The sequence below is a fragment of the Megascapheus bottae genome, chromosome 20 (assembly GCF_031878675.1).
Source record: "Megascapheus bottae isolate mThoBot1 chromosome 20, mThoBot2.hap1, whole genome shotgun sequence".
Lineage (NCBI taxonomy): Eukaryota > Metazoa > Chordata > Mammalia > Rodentia > Geomyidae > Megascapheus > Megascapheus bottae.
Window position 1 is genome coordinate 41155096 of NC_143528.1, and position 17330 is coordinate 41172425.

At 46.1% G+C, this 17330-nt stretch overlaps 1 protein-coding gene across 1 annotated transcript in view; it reads right to left on the minus strand.

Annotated features, from left to right (window-relative positions):
- Window positions 1-17330, minus strand: part of Mcph1 (microcephalin 1) — a 153775-nt gene that overhangs the window by 91344 nt on the left and 45101 nt on the right. Inside the window, exons 10-11 of the mRNA XM_090353739.1 lie at window positions 9116-9153; window positions 6986-7148 (exon numbers count right to left, since the gene is read on the minus strand). Of these exons, the coding sequence (XP_090209865.1) occupies window positions 6986-7148; window positions 9116-9153 (201 nt within the window). The remainder of the gene's footprint in view (window positions 1-6985; window positions 7149-9115; window positions 9154-17330) is intronic.

Below are 17330 nucleotides of genomic sequence, written 5' to 3' on the forward strand. Positions count from 1 at the left end.
CTACCTGGTTCTTTATAAGTAGTTAGAATCATTTAAGCAACAAAACATTTTCATCATTATTATTTTTTAAATCATAACTGTGCTATCAGTATGTGCACATCTCCATGAGTTGACACAATTAGCCCAGAATATAAAATGTGGCGTTTTAGAAAGGGGTTCATCTCAGATGCGGGGCAGGTGCCAATGAGAGAAGTGGGGGGACCAGTCCTAAACAACAGGCCACACAGAAATGCCAGTGGGATTTAAACAACCTGTGGATAAAATCCATGTTCTCTGAGTTTGTCCTTTCCTAAATGTTAACAAAATAAAACCTCAGGTACTTACAGTAGAATGATGGTACGTAAATTGGTAAATTTAATGTCTTTAGTTATCCCATGAATTAATGTGGTACAGGGATAAAAATGAAGCAGGGAGTAGTGCCATATAAATGCTGAGATGGGTCCCTCTGGGCGCATCCATCACAACGAAGTGCAGCATCTTCCAGGTAACAAGCTGGGTGCCACAAATGGTATTTCCAACTTATGAAGAACATGAAAACCCCAACTTTACACAGCACAAGTTTTCCTGTCTAGTTGTACCCACTCAAGAGTGCCCGCTCTACTAGGGGGTGGGGCGCTTCTCCTGGGCCCTGCCTGCCAGGTACCAGCCAGAACAGGACTCAAGCCAGAATGAGAGAAACAGCCTCACCTGTCATCCCTGCCAGCCACTCCAGGTGAGCCGGGGCCTGGCCGGCCTGGCAGTTAGGCTTAGGGAAGAGGGGACAGCCACCAGCCTCAGCCTCCAGACTCCCCTGACCACAGAAAACAGACTTTCAGAACACTATTTGTGTCTTCCAGACAGGGGAAGTTTGAACCCCTGTGGGCTGAGAGGGTGGGGCACATGAGAGTCCTACATTGCCAGGGAGAACAACTGTCTTAAATTTTGTCAGTTATTTTACTTTTTCTTCTTGCCAGGGCTCTGGCTAAGCCACTCTCTTGGGATATGATTTTTCTAATCAACAAACAAAAATCGTATATTTGGTACACAACACAAAAACGGTGGGGGGAGGTCTTCTAGGGCAGAACCACAAGTTTCTTTACATACGAAGAAATACATACATATTGTTTCCAACACTCACAAAGCCATTAAAAGTCAGACCTGACAGAGACTTGGGCTGCTTATGGCTGTCGGCCTGTGCTGAGAGCTCTGCCTGTGCTTCCGTGATGCCATGAATATACCAATGGTGCTTGCAGGGAAAGCGTCCCTAACGTCAGAGCAAGGGTAGAGCCCCTGTGACGCTTCCCCAGCAGACCACGGGGAAGGGCTGGTTGAACGCAGGGTGCCTGGGCACCAGGTGGAGCGAATCTCCACCCTGCAGCTCGGGAGGAAGCCAGGGGCGGGCTCTGGCTCATCTCGCCTAACTTACGCACTGTCACCCACTGCTCACCCACAGCAGGTAATCACGTGCTGAAGTGATCCTGGGACAGCTAGGCCTACGTTACCCTGAACACAGGAGAGAGAGAAAAAGAAAGATCCAAATGGTATAATTTCTAAGGACAAGTAAGTGGGTACTTATTTTCTGAGTGCTTTGGGAGCCAAAAACCAGAGGAGGTCCAGTCTTCCAGAGAAACCAGCTTGAACTGGCTGCGCTCCAGGGCAATAATCTTTGTTCCAAAATAAGCCATTCCTCTGTACTGCCAGCACATTTCATGAAATCAAGAGATGCTTTCTACAATTCCACAGGCTCTTAAAGACACACTTACTTAGCAGAGGCATGGCCTTCCTTAGTGAGGACCACTGGTGAACAGCCGCTTCTCCACACCTTCTACACAGGAAGGTCTAGACCACACTACACAGCCGCCGCCACCACAGAAGGACCTGATAGGAAACTTAGAGCCCCCTTCTCTACCGGAAGGCACACCCCCATCAGACGCGGTGATGCAGCTCCAGGACCGGCCATGTGCACTGTACCGGGGGCTGGTAGCACAGCCAGGCCCTGGGCATCCCTACTCCATCCGTTCACAAAGCACGGTCCTGTCAGACTTAACAACGTATTAAGAAATGGAATTCAACACCTGGTGACAAAGAAGAAACAGAAAACACTAAAAATAACTACAAGAATCCCGGTTCAGTATGTGCTGATAGAGACTAACAGAAAAAGTTGCGGTCACGAGTCAGTGAGGAGCCTCAGGTAAAGCTCAGCTCCACTCGTATTATACAGGTATTTGTGGTTTGGTTAACATGACTTGTAATTTTACCCAATCCTTTCCAGTTCCCAAAATGCAAATGGGCTAGTCTCAGATTCCAAGACAGAACTGCTCAGTCATGCTAAGCAATGACAGAATGACCCAGCATTCACCACTGAAGTCACATGGCAACCCCGAAGAGCTTTATAAATAACCTCAGCACGTCCTTTTCTTATCAAAATGAAAACAACGAAGTATAACAAATTCCACTGTAGCTTAAGTAAATACCAAAAACACCACTCCTATGAAACCAAAGCAGAAACCGTTACTAAGCCAGACGAGCCCAACACCAGCCCAACACCGCGGCTGCTGAGAGAAGCGCTGTTGTTCATTACTTCTGGGCCTTGGATGGCAGGTGTGTGTTGTCCTTCCTTTCTAAGTTGAATATCAGGCCCTTCTGTTCTAATGCCTGTGATGACTGTGCCATGGATGAAGGGATACACACAGCCGCCTAGTTCCAGGAAGGGATTTTACATAGACTAGTGGTTTTCACCTTCAATGATCTTTGCCAATCTGCCTTTACACAGAAACTCTTGAGACTGGCACAGTGATCAGCACAGCCAAAGCAACTGACAGACACCTAAATGACAGATGAACACATATCTGAAAAGTCCTGGACCAGACAAATCCAGGGTGACCCTTCTGATGAGTACGGACAGTTGAGATAGTCTCTTCTGTGTGATTAGAGCAGAGAGTTAGTTAAGATGTCAGAAATGGCAGTGAGAATTTAGGTGCTTGACATTAGGAAATGACAAAGCTTAGGTAAAGAGCTGGAAGGAACTTAGGACTGCTGGTGGCACCAGGCCGTGGCTGCAAGTTCAACACAAGTACAGGGAAACAGTGAGTCCATGGTTTTGTGGGGGCTAGATGGAGAGGAGCTGGTTGATTTTTGGCCTTCCGCAGTTACTCACTTGATATAGCAACTTCTGCTTTAATACATCAAACCCTCTGCTCTCGGGGGTGGGGTGGGGGAGAGGGAAGGGGTGTGGCGCAGAGTGGGAGAGAGGAGTCTGGGTCTCAGGATAAATCCAGTGGGCACAAGGAAGGCCCAAAGTGCAATCGGTCGCAGTGAAAAGTCACCAGTGAGGGTCTGAAGATTCATATAGCAGCACATTGAATCACAATGTGACAGTCAACTTGAGTCTCAAGGGACACTGTGGTCACATCAACTTCTTTATTTTCTCTTGTGTTTCTTCCTGTCTCCCACGAACAGGAAACAGAGCAACTCCGGACATGAGTTTCTTTTCTATGTAGCTGCCAGACAACTCAGTCATGAAGCAGGAAAAACATGGATTATTGTCTTTCCTGAAAATAAGAGTTTGTGCTGGAAGAACCAATTGCCGTGAGCATGCAGATCACCAACAAGCCGCAAAATATCAAAAACAAAAAGTCTAAGGAAAAATTCAAGCTGACGTTTCTTATAGAATCACCGTGATTTTTTGGTATGACTAACTGGCCACCGACAACCATCTGATTTTGAACGACGGCTACAATGATTCTTCACAGAATTTTCCAGAAAATACTACACAAACCCTGAAATAAAAACATTCTCAGTCATGTTTTCCTTGGAGACAAGTTTCTAATGTAAGCCAAAGAGAATATTTTAAGAATCCCCCAACTGCCCTGGAAACGGTCAGAAGAAGGAGGCTGGAGCGGGACCTTCTCATGCAATTCTTCTCCAGCTCTCGCCTATAGAAAATGACAACCTGTGAAGCTCATCTACCACATTACACCACGGAGAGATTACACTAGGTACTAAATTTTGGTAATTCTGTGGAGTAGCTTTCTTAATGGTGGCAGCTCCGCCTTCTCCCAAAGAAATGCTGTGAACTTGGAGGATCAAGCAGCTCCACTGAACAGAGACACAGGGATTCCCTTCCCTTCTCACTCAGTGCCGAGTGTGAAAGGCGGCAGGAACTGCTGCACGTGATCCACACTCGGGTAGGGCTGGGGAGTGGCACCGTGACACACAGCTCTACTTTCAAGCTGCTCTACATCAATCCACTGCACAGGCCGGCCGCTTCCCACGGGCGGGCACGCCTGACTGTCTCCGGTGTGGTGCATGGGTGTGGAAAGGGCGGGAAGGGGGCAGGTACCGGCCCTCACACCCTGCTGGGGGCCCTGAGAGAACCAGCCCAGCAGAATAGAGCCAAGAGTTAATCTCTAATTAAACTCCAACTGTTTGGAAAATGATTTGAGTAGTACCTGGCTGAATACAAATAATGAAACCACTGGGGAAATCTGAACAAGGGCCCGACGGGCCAAGCTGGGAAGCTATTGCTGCCGATAGGTCTGGCGTTTTACTGTGCTTAACTTTTGGAGACATTGGTACAGGTGTTTTGGGGCACAGTGTGAGAGAGTCAGGGTTCAGCACGGGAAGGTTGGGAGGCAGATGGAGGGGAAAGGAGGGGAGAGGAAGCCAGGAATAGGGGTGGGGATGGAGTCCCTTTTCCCTCTAGAGCTTCTGGTCACCCAGAATTCCCGGGAAGGCCAGGAGGACAGGCAGACAAGTGGAGAAGGTACACGCCTGGGATCTGGGGAGAATCAAACCTCAGAGAAACATGCTGAGCAGACCACCTCTGAGTGGAGAAGCCCTCTTAGCTGACATGATAGAGAACATTCACTGACAGAATATTTACTTGTGCATGCACGCACATGTGTGCACGCACACAGAGTCCTCTGTGCTAGCACAAGAGCACACAAAGGAGTTCCAACACCTCATACAACTCAGGAGCTATTGCTGGCACCCAGACCTACTCCTGCCTTGACTCTTGGCCTCTTCACATCTGCTCTGCCATCAGTTTTGCCTTTATTAGAACAGCCCACAAATGGGATCAGACTCTGACCCCTGAGATTGGCTTGTTCTAACGTAGCAAAGGCGACAGAGTCGCCCAGCTTTGGCCTCCTTCTCATGTCTGCTAGCTCTTGTTTCTGTTTCTGGACTCTGGGTGGAATAATCCATTTGCTCATCCACTCACCAGTGAGGGACGTCTCTGTCATCTCCAGGATCCTAAGTAAACAGCCATGTAAAGATTTCTGCCTGAACCCAAGCTCTGATTTCTGTGTCTGTGGTGGGGACATTGGTGGGGGTGAGGTGGGGTGGTGAAGGGAATTGTTGGTTGGATGAGGTGAGACAGAAAGTGGACATTCTAGAAAACAGCAGTATTGCCGTTTCCACTGAGTGTTCCACTAGTGGTTTCTTGGTGCTTTTATTCCAGCTTTTCCTTCTACTGGGATGTTGGTTGGGAACGGATCAAATCTAGTTTGGGGAAGTGTGACATCAGAACTGCAGTGAGTCCGTCAGTCCATAGATAGCATATTTCTTTCTCTCCCTCTACGTAGCTGTTAAAATTCTTTAAAACCTGAATCTTAGTTTCTTTTTTTGGCTTTTTGAGCATGCAGATCCTACACATGCATACTAAGCTTATACTTAAGCATGGCAGTGTTGAGTTGGAGTCATCAGATTTCTTACGTCTGTCTACGGCGGTGCCGCCTGGTTTCCCCCCGTCAGGGTCAAGTGCCTTTCACTATTTTCCTCGCGGGCTGCATCTGTGCACAGTGCATTCACGGTGTGGTCGGGCATTCCAGGGTCATCTCCCCGTCCTGAGCGTGACACGTGTGCTGAACTGTGCGTCTCCCTCCTTCTCTTACTCAGCCCTGCAGAGTCCCCAAAGCCTCTACCCGAGCCCAGATGTCTCCCCGAGTGGAGAGCGGAGAGTGGGGGCTGGCCCTCACAGAGAGGTCCCAGAACCTCAGTGTGCATCTGTGTGAGCCAGCAGTGACTCCTACCTCCTGTAATCTACTCTTCCCAGAGGCGTCAAGCCCCAGAAGTACACAATCAGGTACACACACAGATCTTTATCAAAAAGACAAAACATTTCTCTTCTGAGACCCGAGGGAGGGAAAGGATGACTGAAGATACTCAGATATTCTGAACTCGAATTTATCCACAGAAGCTGAGACGTAAGCGATAACATTGTCTCTGTGCTAGATAGTAAGCCAACTGCCACCAATGCAAATAAGTATTTTCTTTTTTAGTACAACCTTTTTTATTCTGTGTCTCTGAGCCTACATTTATTTTTTTAAGCCTTCTCCAACACAAAGCTGTCATGACAGAGGAGAAAGAAGAGAGCCATTCCTAAAATACATTGGTAGTTTGCTTCATAGTGTAATTCTACTGCTTAAATTAACAGGGTACTACCAATACAGCATGTTCTTGGGGAAGGATGAGGAGGGAGGAGGAGGAAGGGTGAGTGTGACATGCCACACGTGTAAATGACAGTCCCTCATCAGACAGCCAGATGAGGCAATATTGAAGCAGAGGTGGAGTGAAGAGCAGACCACTTCAGTTTTGATGAGTTAGGGAAGTGACAATGTATTTTTAAAAGAATGCTCTGCATGCACAGAAATGGGGCAGATAATATACGGATGGACATATGCAAGATGAAACGTATCCAAATGGGATTAAATGAGCATGTTCCATCTTAAGTAAATCCATCTGGAAAAACAAGCACTGAATTCTTTTGGCTTTTCAAACCATCACTAGCATGGGTCACGTTATTTCTTGGTCAAACAGAGAGCAACGCTGCTTTGAGTGTGAGAAAGCATACTTGGTATTTTTGGTCCAAGTCTGTTCTGACCTGATTTCTGCTGTGTGGAAGGCGCCCTGGTTCTCTCCTGAGTGAGGGGCACAGGGATCCGTGGCGCCCCTGCCCCCCGGGACCTCCCACCCCCCGTGGGCCATTCCAGCACAGGCTTACCCACTCGTAAGACAGGACCCAGCAGCCCCGCGCCAGTCCCAGCAGCACGCTGAGGGTGCGGACAGGCCTCCCGGCCAGGACGTGGGTGGTGCCCTCACCAACTTCGGGGGCGATCGAGAAGCCCTGCAGCCTTTTCACCACTTGCATGATGATGTTCTGCTTCCTGCCAGACAGGGAGGGCGTCAAAACTCGACACACTAGCCATGAGACAATGCTAAGCATAATAGAAAGCTAGGAGGCTGCGAAAGCTGAAAGTAACTTCGGTTTTACTACTTAGGTCTTACTTTCTTTACACTTTTCTTAATCCCCTATTTGGGAAAATGAGAAAGGTTCAACTTTCAGTTCTAAGCATCTTCTTTTTGAATGGCTGAGCAAGTAGGCCCCAAGACTGTGCATGACTCTCCCGCTCGCCCCTGGACAGGAGAAAGAAGCACCCACAATAGACCCCTGGCACCAGCTCAGGGCTCAGCCCCACTCCAATTCTTTATTTCCTAGGAGTACTTGACCAATGTGTGATAGTCAGGACCAAAATTCATATTCACTTATTTTGCTTTAAAGTATGACTTTGTAGTGTCAAACATAGTTTACCTACTAAGAAAGAAAGAAAAGACCGTTTGAAAATCCCCACTGTGCCGGGCACCTGTGGCAGTCCTGATCAGTTGGCTGAGATTTGAGGATGATGGTTTGAACACAGTCCAGCAGAAAGGAACAGATTCTTACATCTCAGTAACTAGTGGGTCTCAAGTGGCAGAGTGCCAGACTTCAACAAAAAAGCCAACTGAGAGTATGGTGTTGTGAGTGTAAACTCCAGTGCTGGCATGTGTGTGTGCATGCACACACATACATGATCAAATCTTAGGGTGAATCATGTGGAAGGATCCTTACTTTCACATGGCTTGTTACTATTTACCATCTGGTCTACCATTCCCTTACGGCACTGTCACCTGTGTCCTTTCCATTTATCCAGCTATCTTTTTAAATAAAACACTCTAACTCCTTATCAAGGTGGTAAATTATGAAAGGAAAACCTCTGAGCAGGGAAAAAAAAACCCTCTAAAAAGCCAACACCTCTAAACGAAGATTTCAACAACTCTTCTTTGTGGCTATCTAGCTTCCCTGTTCTAGCTGCAGTCGCAGCCGTATGCTGAGTGCACTGAATGGCAATGACTGCCTTTCAGACACAGCTCACCAAGGTGGGGACCTGGCTGACACAGCAGTGACAAGAAAAGACTGAGATTACCACGTGGACTAGAGGGAAAGCTTTTGCTTTAAAGCCTTTAATGAAGAAAAAAAAACCTAGTTATTACTGTTTGAGATTAAAAAATGAGAGGACATTAAAAAATACTCATATTTAACAATCATTTTTATGTTAGACAATTTACCATGCCACAAATATTTCATAACACTTATGACAGTTATGAGCAGGCTCCTTTTCAACCACGTAACTGCGGTGTTCGAAGACCATGCTCAGATTTCCAGCTGGGTAGGCCCAGCGTCTGCGCACAAAGCAGTCTCCCGAAGCACATTTTCACTGCCATGGCCCAACATTCTGCAGATGTCTTAAAACCACAAAACCTAGGACTGACACAAAAAAGTGCGGTTTTCCCTATTAAATAGAAATCTAAAAATCGGCTGCAAAGAATAGAGGACTGTATTTTTGTTGGCTATTCTCTGTTGTGCTAAATGTTTAAGGAAGACGATAAGAGCCTGCCAGCAAGTCATTAACTCTTTCACGAGATGGCAGATAGATAGTGCTTCAGTGTGGGGACAGAATTCTTCCCACCGCAGGTTCCTTTACCACCCTAACGAAACCCTCCTGCTGCCATAGCTCTGTTTATTGGACACCCATGAAGTGAGGGTGAATAAACAGAGCCATTGGTAATTAAGAAAGCAAAAGGAATAGCAAGAATGTATAACCTCTCTTCAGGTTGTCTAAGTAAACTGAAAATTTTTAGCACTGCACTGTTCATATTTAACCACATTTAGAATTTTTCAGTAACCTTCTCAGTCTGGCATTAACTATGTCAAGGAAAAGTAATACAGTAGAGATACATGAACTGCCCAAAAGCTCCCAGAACTATATACTATATGAGGAAAGGTGATGTTGTACATTAAATAGAAAGTACTTACTCAGATGGCATGCTTGTCATGACTAATGTTCTTGCTGGCTACAGATTTCAAAAGAGAAAGACAAAAACCAGTCAAAAACATTTAAAAAAATTCCCACAGAAATAAACTTTAATGAGGTGTTTTTTTTTGTTGTTTTTGTTTTTGTCAATCCTGTGCTTGAGCTCAGGGCCTGAGCACTGTCCTTGGACTTTCTCAAGGCTAGAGCTCTACCACTTGATCCTCAGCACCACTTCCGGCTTATTTTCTATGTACGTGGTACCGAGGAATTGAACCGGATCTTCGTACATGCTAGGCAAGCACTCTACCACTAGGCCAAGCTTCGGGCATATATATATATATATTTTTTTTAAGAAAAGTTGCATCTCTTATGAACAAACACTTAGGCATATATAAAACATAAAAAAATTTATATTTTTAGGAGGAAAAAAACCAGCCTAGGACATAGAAATTTAGATACTATTCTAAAACCAGTCCAACATAATCCAGAGATTGGTGGAACAGGAAAAAAATATAAAAAAAACACCGAGAATTGTGTCTACAGAGCAGCTACCATGTCAGATGAATGCAATCACGCTATTCTCACACTATCAAGGAAGCCCCTGAGCTGGGAGACAAAAATGCCATGTACTAATTGGCATTTGCCCTCATCAGAGCTGCACCTAAACAAAAGATTTCTCTTCTCCTTTTCCCCCTCTCCCCACCCCTCCCGTCCTCCTCCCCCTGCATGCTCACTGGGGTCTGGAGGAGTATACAGCCACAGGTGGACAAAAGAGCAAGACTCGATGGGGGCTGTGGGTCGTTCTCTGTGGACCAGCACAGAGGCGCCCAGGAGCTTCATTTGTAGAATAAGCCCTGGGTGAAGGGGAAAAGGAATCCGGCTTGACTGCTCCTAGAGTTCTACAATGTGGCTCCTTCTCCAGGCTAGTGCCCTGCTTCTCTTCTTCCTGTGCTGCCCTCGTGGTGGTGGCCAGGTGGCTTTAAACACATCAGCAACTCGGTGACAAGTCCCGCCTCGGAGGATCTAGCTGGGACTTAGACCTGGCCTCCATGCTCCAAATCCACCCACTCACCTCCACCTGGAGGCCTCCACCTAGAGGCCTTGAGGTTAACCTGTTCCAAAGGAAACCACTGCATCAGCCATGCAATTAGGCCAGAAAAGAAGTAAGAGTTGCAAACTGGAAAAGAAGTAGTAAAGTTCTCTATACACAAATAAGATAGTTTTATGTGTGGAAAACCCCAAAGAATTCATAACAAAACCAGAAGAACTAATAAACTCAACACATTTGCAAGATGTAAAATTAACTCATAAAAATCAGGTATATTTCTACAAATAGGAATCATCTTAGAAGGAAGCTAACAAAATAATTGTATTTATAATAGAATGAAAAAGAATACCACACTAAGGTACACAATGTACCAAGGAATTACAAGAATTGTACATTGTACACTGAAAATGTTCAAATGGCACTGAAATGAATTGGGAAAATGACTTAAATAAAAAGCTGGAGAGATGGAAAGTTGCGACCTTGTTAAAGATGTCAACACTATCTCAAACCAGTCTACACTCCATGCAATCAAAACCCCAGGGTTTGTCTTTTAATGTTTAAGAATGGAAAAATCCATTCCAAAGTTCATATGGAAATTCATGGGATACCAAGCAGCTAAAACAATCTAGAAAAATAAAGAAGGTAGAGGAATCACAACTCTCCACTTCAGAACTCTCTACAAAAGTCACATAATCAGAACTGTCTAGTACAGGCCTGAAGAAAAGTGGCACCAGGGTAGAGTATCCAGCAATACATGCGCCACTTCTGGTGATGGACTTGTGACAAGCGCACTGAGCTACCGAGCGGAGAGAGAGCAATGCTTCAGCAGTGGCTCTGGGAGGCTGTCTTGTACTATCCATACACATTAACTCAGAATAGAACAAATACCCACATGTGTGAGTAAACTCTATACAATTCTTAGAAAAGTTGGCACATCTGAAGGTCAGTCTGACAATGGTCCCTTAAATATGACATAAAAAGCAGTAAAGTAGATAAAGTAGACTTTATAAAAACTAAATATTATTTATTTATTTTTTAGTTGGCCTGGGCACTGGTCTTGGGCTTTCTCAAGCTAGCACTCTACCACTTGAGTCACAGCACCACTTACTGGATTTTTTCTGGGTATGTGGTACTGAGGATCAGAACGCAGGCTTCATGCACACTAGGTGAGTATTTACCACTAGGCCATGTTCCTAGCCCCCAAAATATCTACATTTTTTACAACAGGGAATACCCTTAGGAGAACTGAAAGATAACCTATAGGAGAAACTACTTCTTAACAGTACTTCTGATACAGGTTTAACATACAGAATATATAAGAAACTCTTGCCCTCACTTTAAAAAGTAAGCTAACAACCTGAACAAATACCTTAAAGAAAATAAGTAAATGGACAGCAAGCACATGGAAAGATGCTAGAAGAATTCAAATGAAAGCCACCATGAAATAATAATGCTTTGCAACTGCTAGGAAGGCAGTTTAAAACTGAATAGCCCAGTGTAACCAATGTGGACTGGGCCTGGAGAGGCTGGGAGCCTCGTGTCTTTCTGGTGGGGAATGGAAAAGTGCAACCGCAATTGGTAGCTGTTGTTTGTAAAGAAGTCTACTACGAGCCTCTGGAGAGATGTGCACATCTTTGTGTGCCAAAAGAAACCTTTTTGCCGGCCCAGTGGCTCATGCCTAAATCCTAGCTACTCAGGAGGTTGAGATCTGAGGATCAAGGTTCAAAGCCAGCCTGAGCACAAAAGAACCTGAGACTCTTATCTACAGTTAACCTCCAGAAAAGGGGAAGTGGAGCTTGACTCAAGGGTAGGGTGGCAGCCTTGAGCTGAAGAGCTCAGGGACAGTGCCCAGGCGGAGTTCAAGCCACTTGACCTACAAAAAAACCTCTCTTCTTATCTCCTGATAATCTCAGGTAAGTTGTGGGGGGGGGGGGGACAAGCTGACAAAGCTAACAAACATTTTAGCACTGGTAGCAGCAAAGGTCCTCGATTAGATCAAGTTTAGCCTGAGGATGCCTCCATCCAGGAGTCCTTACCAAAGAAACTGCAACCTCCGGGCACAAATGCACTGGAGGCCTAACTGGAGCAAGGACCTTGCAGGAAACAGCCGATCTCCAGCCCAGCCCAGCGCAGGGCTTTCGTCAGCTGCAGGTGGCAGCTCACCAGCCTCCTTCCCACCAGACACGTGCAGCCCGCAAGCGACGCCCGCCTGTGCTGCAGAGCAGAGTCCTCCAAGCCTCCTCTGGCTGCGAGGGGTTTCCATCTCCATCTCATTCTTCCCCCATTAAACTCTGTTACGGCTAATCTGTATACAGCTTTGACAGGCTGGTGTCAGAAATGAGATCCAGAGCCATACACCCAGTGAAACCCAAGCCTGGGGGTCCTTTGTGCCTGTGTCCAGGCCCAGGCTCCTGAGTTAGTTCTCCGTCAGCTTTGAGCTTCGCAAACCTACGTTTTGAACTCTCTCGAGTTTATCGGAACAATGTTTGGACTGGCTGGCATCTAGGATTGAATTCTATCCAGCAGCTATGAGCTGCACCCAGCTGGATGCCTTAGATGTTTGATGGCTCAGACACAAAGTGGATCAGGGGCAGGAGGCAGGTGATGGTAGAAGATGTGGAATGGCAGATTCGTCTCTTCCCAAGGAGTCTGGAATGCCTCCATCTTGGAACCTCCCCTCTCCTAGACAAAACGGGGGACTGTCTCCCAATACAGACTGTGGTCTAACAGGATGACTTAACCTCAAGAAACTGCCTTTTTCTGGGCGTTTCAATGCAAGGGATTCTAAGTATTTCAGAAACAGTAAGGTGCATTTCTGGCTGGCACACAGAGGCTTTCAAAAGTCTAAATGAAAAGCTTAAGCAAATATATGATGACAAACATATTTTATATGGACTGGTGATTCTAGTTGATAATCCCCTCTGCCTTTAACCTCTTTTGTGTTTAGTTACGTTTTGTTTAGCTACATTCTCAGCTAAAAGATGGATGAAAAGAAAGTTCACTGAAACGGGGGGGGGGGGGCGGAGGGGGCGCTCAGGTTTATGAGGTCTCCTTCTGGAGTCATTTATCTGTAGCACCTCTGTGTGAAAGTTTGTGTTCTTTCCTCTCCCAGTGACAGAATCTGACAATGCTCACCCCCAACTACTTTGTAAGGGGACAGTCACAAAGTATAAACTGAATGAAAATCAGCAAGCCCTGCTTCACATTGTTGAAGACCAAAGAAACAAAGTAACATGTATAAAGATCAACACATTAAATGCTGAAAGACTAAACAGGTCTTTACAACAGAGATCAAGATGGACTATAATGTATACTCTCATTGACTGGGAAGAGATTGTACATGACCAAGTTGAACTTGGCCTGAGCGCTCTACCCTCTACAAAGTGCAGGGCTGGTTAAGAAATCACCCAGCCACGAGGCTCTGAGCCAGGGCGCATCTCTGCCCAGGTCCCTCTCGGGCCAGGACGATGGCTCCAGGCAGCTCCCCTCCAGGTGTGTTCAGGATTCCTATCAGAGATTGTCCTTGTCCACCTGCTCCCGCTGAGGAACACTTTCATTTACCACAGTGACAGCAGGACACTCTCGGGGCCAGGGCTCACCCTTCCCAGACTTGCTGCTGGGCCCCGGCCTGGCTTCCTGCCCTAACAGAGGCTCTGTTCTTTGTGTTCACTCCTGACCGCAAATCCAGAGCTGCCGCAGAAGCCGGAGTCAGGCCTGCGTCACAGATGCACATCCACACGAAAAGAGCTGGATTTCAATTCTCATTTCCACTGCCAGCTCCTTCTGGATTATTGGTCTTGCTATCTGGTAATCTCTATAAAGAGATGGATGGTTTATACAGGTCTTGTAGGAAACAACAGGGACTCGGGTTTTTGTTTTTGGTTTGGTTTTTTTTTTTTTTGGTGGTGTACCTGCTTTACTACTTCAAGCTCAAAGCAGCTTGCTACCCACTGGGGTGCTAACAAGGGACCACAAAATGGAGAGACAGCTCTGACAGGCCCTGGTGACTCACCCAGTGACCCCCAGAGATTACGAGTACTTGTGAGTTTATTTGTATTCATCAAGCATGAGGAGAGAGCTGGGGCTGTGACTCAAGTGGAAAAGCACCTGGTGAGCAAGCACGAGGCCCTGAGTTCAAACCCCCATATCACCAAAAAATCCCAAACACATGCACGGAAGCACAGCGTGTACACCTATACATGTATATAAAAGCATGAAGATCTCAGAAATAGAACTCCATGATAAATCGTCTTAGACATCTATCCAGCTAGCCCCATGAAAAGCTGGAAATTCATTATTTTTTGCAACACATTAACATGAAGTTTAACTTTCCCGTTCTTACTCTGGGTGCATCTTTGCACACATCAAGGTGTGTACGAGAGAATGAAGGACACAGACCTGCAGCATTGCGGTCCAGCGGAAAAGGACCGCAGCACTGTTCTTGAAGAGGAGAATGTTGGTTCAAGAAATCAGACGCTGCTACTGAGCCCTCAAATGACCTCAAGCAGGGTGACACCTTTAATGCCTGGTGCCTGGGAGCTAGTTCAGCAAAAGAATCTTTTTCTTAATTAAGTATTAAAGAAGGAGTGGACAGGAGGCCAGGAGTGAAGGGGAGGGATGAGGAAAAGGAGACTGTAACAAGCGGGAAATGGTGTCGCTGATTTTGTTTTTGGTAAGATCAAAGGTAAGGCAGATTAAACAAATGTGTCTGTTTTATTAATGATAAAAGGCAATGTTAAAAAAAATCCTCTGAAATCATTTTGGGTTATAGCTAGTTTAAGGTAAACAGTGAAATGCTTTTACTTAAAATAAAACAGGTGACACAGGAGATACCCAGATTTGTGGAGATTATGGATCTTGTTTTGGCTGTGTGAATGGATGGGTACTATCTGAATCAAAGAATTATGTGAATTTTGGGGAAGATTTTTTTTTTAAAGAACAAATCAAATAGCTCAGACGCTATGTTCTCAGGAAGGGCATGTACAGTGGCAATTATTGCTACAATGTCTGGGAACATGTAGGAACGTTCACGCCCACGCTAACCATGCCCCGATGCGTTGTTATGGACCATACCACTGCACACCCTGAGCTGCAGGTATGAGCTGAAGAGCTGAACCAGGAGCTGGGCCTGCTGCTTCCACGCTGGCAGCTCACTCCACCCCTCCACCCTTTCCCCCTGCCATGCTGGCAGCAGCTCCTTGTTTAATCTGAGAAACCTATGCTCTACTGGTCTCATGGTAGAAAACTGGGCTTAAATTCTCTATCTTCCTATGAACAGCTTAGTAACTTAAACCTGTACTAGAATTCCAAAGGCTCTTAATATTGAAGTTATTTTCCAAATGTTCTCAAACAGTGCAACAGTAGTGGTTAATCAGCACTGTTATCCACGTGGTTAATTGATATGAATTGAGCCTGACATCCATAGCTCAGTTTCACACCCATATCCTGACCACAGGGAAGAGGACACCGAACTCAGATCCTGCGCTCAATCTCTCCTAGTGAACAGGCTGGGCACACCTGGGTACCGGGAAGAGGGATGAAGATAAGAGGGCGGGAAAGACATCTTTATGAACGGCTCCCTGGCTACATCTGGAACAATGCATGATGCCTTTCCCCAAAGAAATGACAGTGACAGATTATGCATACTAAATAACATGTAGTCTAGGAAAGAGGAGCCACAGCACGCGCACGTGGTGGAGTTACGGCTAGAAGTACAGCATTCAGCTGGTATTATGGGTTCTGGCCTGTGTCCTTTAAAACGCCTGATCCAAACTGGAGGCTATGGCTCACATGGTGGAGTGAAAAAACACATGGCGACCCAAGGTCAAGCTCCAATACCAAATCCTGCTCAGATGACTTCAAGTTCTGGCGTAGAGCAGAAAGGGTCTCCTCAAGTGCTCAAGGCACCATCCAAAACTTGCACACCCACGTCTGTGGAATTTTCTGGCTGAGTTCTCTTATTTTGAGACTGGGGAGTCCTCAGGGGTCGGCCACACACTGGGCTCTGAGACTGCTCCCTCTTTGAAGCCACAGTTGACCTGAAGGAGTAGAATGACAAAGTGAAAAAGACCCAGCTCTGCTGCTCCTGAGACATATAAAGAACCCAAGGAGACTATAAACATGTAGCGTATATATTTTAAATGAAGAGCAATAGAAGATTCTACAGGTAAAAGTCCATTCCATGAGCAGAAAGCCTGTCAAGTCTGACGACCAAGACACAAGACGAACTCCTATGCATCTGCTCAGTGTTGGTCTTTCCCACAGTCACCTCTTATGGATGAACTAAACCTTAACTTGCGGCCAAAAATCACACACACACATGCCAAAAGCCTCTTTGAGACACCTCATATTTTACTTTCACAGATTTTGTAATAATGCTTCAGTGATTTAAAATTGCAGCATTTTCTCTGTCATTCTATCTTCTTTCCTCATGAATGATCGGGTGATTTTTTTTCTTTAAAAAGAATCGAAAGTAATAGCTAAGAATTTACCTCCCAGAATATTCACAAAGCAAGAGCATTTTTAATACTGTAAAGCAGGAAAAGCTATTTAGGAAGAGTTGGGTAAGGAGGCCCTGATGGAGGGAGGATCCACGGATGCCAGCCACGCATGGGCCCCTGTGCACTGGATCTCCCCAGGGTCTGGGGAGTGGTGACGCAATCCTCCCATGAGCCACACAAACACTCAGATGCCTGTGCAAGTGGAAACACGGGGTAAGATCTGCAGGCTCTCCCCGCCGCCTCCGCTCCCTTCCTTCCTGCGCCTGGCTCTTGACTCAGCCTCGGCTCCCGCACCTCCAGCCACTTCTTCCCAGGGCTCTCTCCAGGGAGAGGACATTTTCCACAGCCTTCCAGTAAGACTTCCCTCTGTGTCCTTCGCACACTCCCAGCCCAGTCACTGGTGGGAAAGCAAGCCCAGGACTGGGTGGTCCGGCTGGAATGGACGCTGGCAAGGTGTGGCCAGCATTGAGCAGGGCTGGCTGCCTCTCTAGAGTGGGCTTGAGCGCTGATGGACTCTATAAAGTCTCTCACACCCAAGGAAGCCATTGGCTTTGTTGTCATTGGCTTTTTTGTAAACATTTAAGCTGTGTCACTTATTATTATTATTTTATTCGATTTTCTACGTATTTAATTGGACACCTCTAAAGCAAATTACTGAAGTTAGTACTA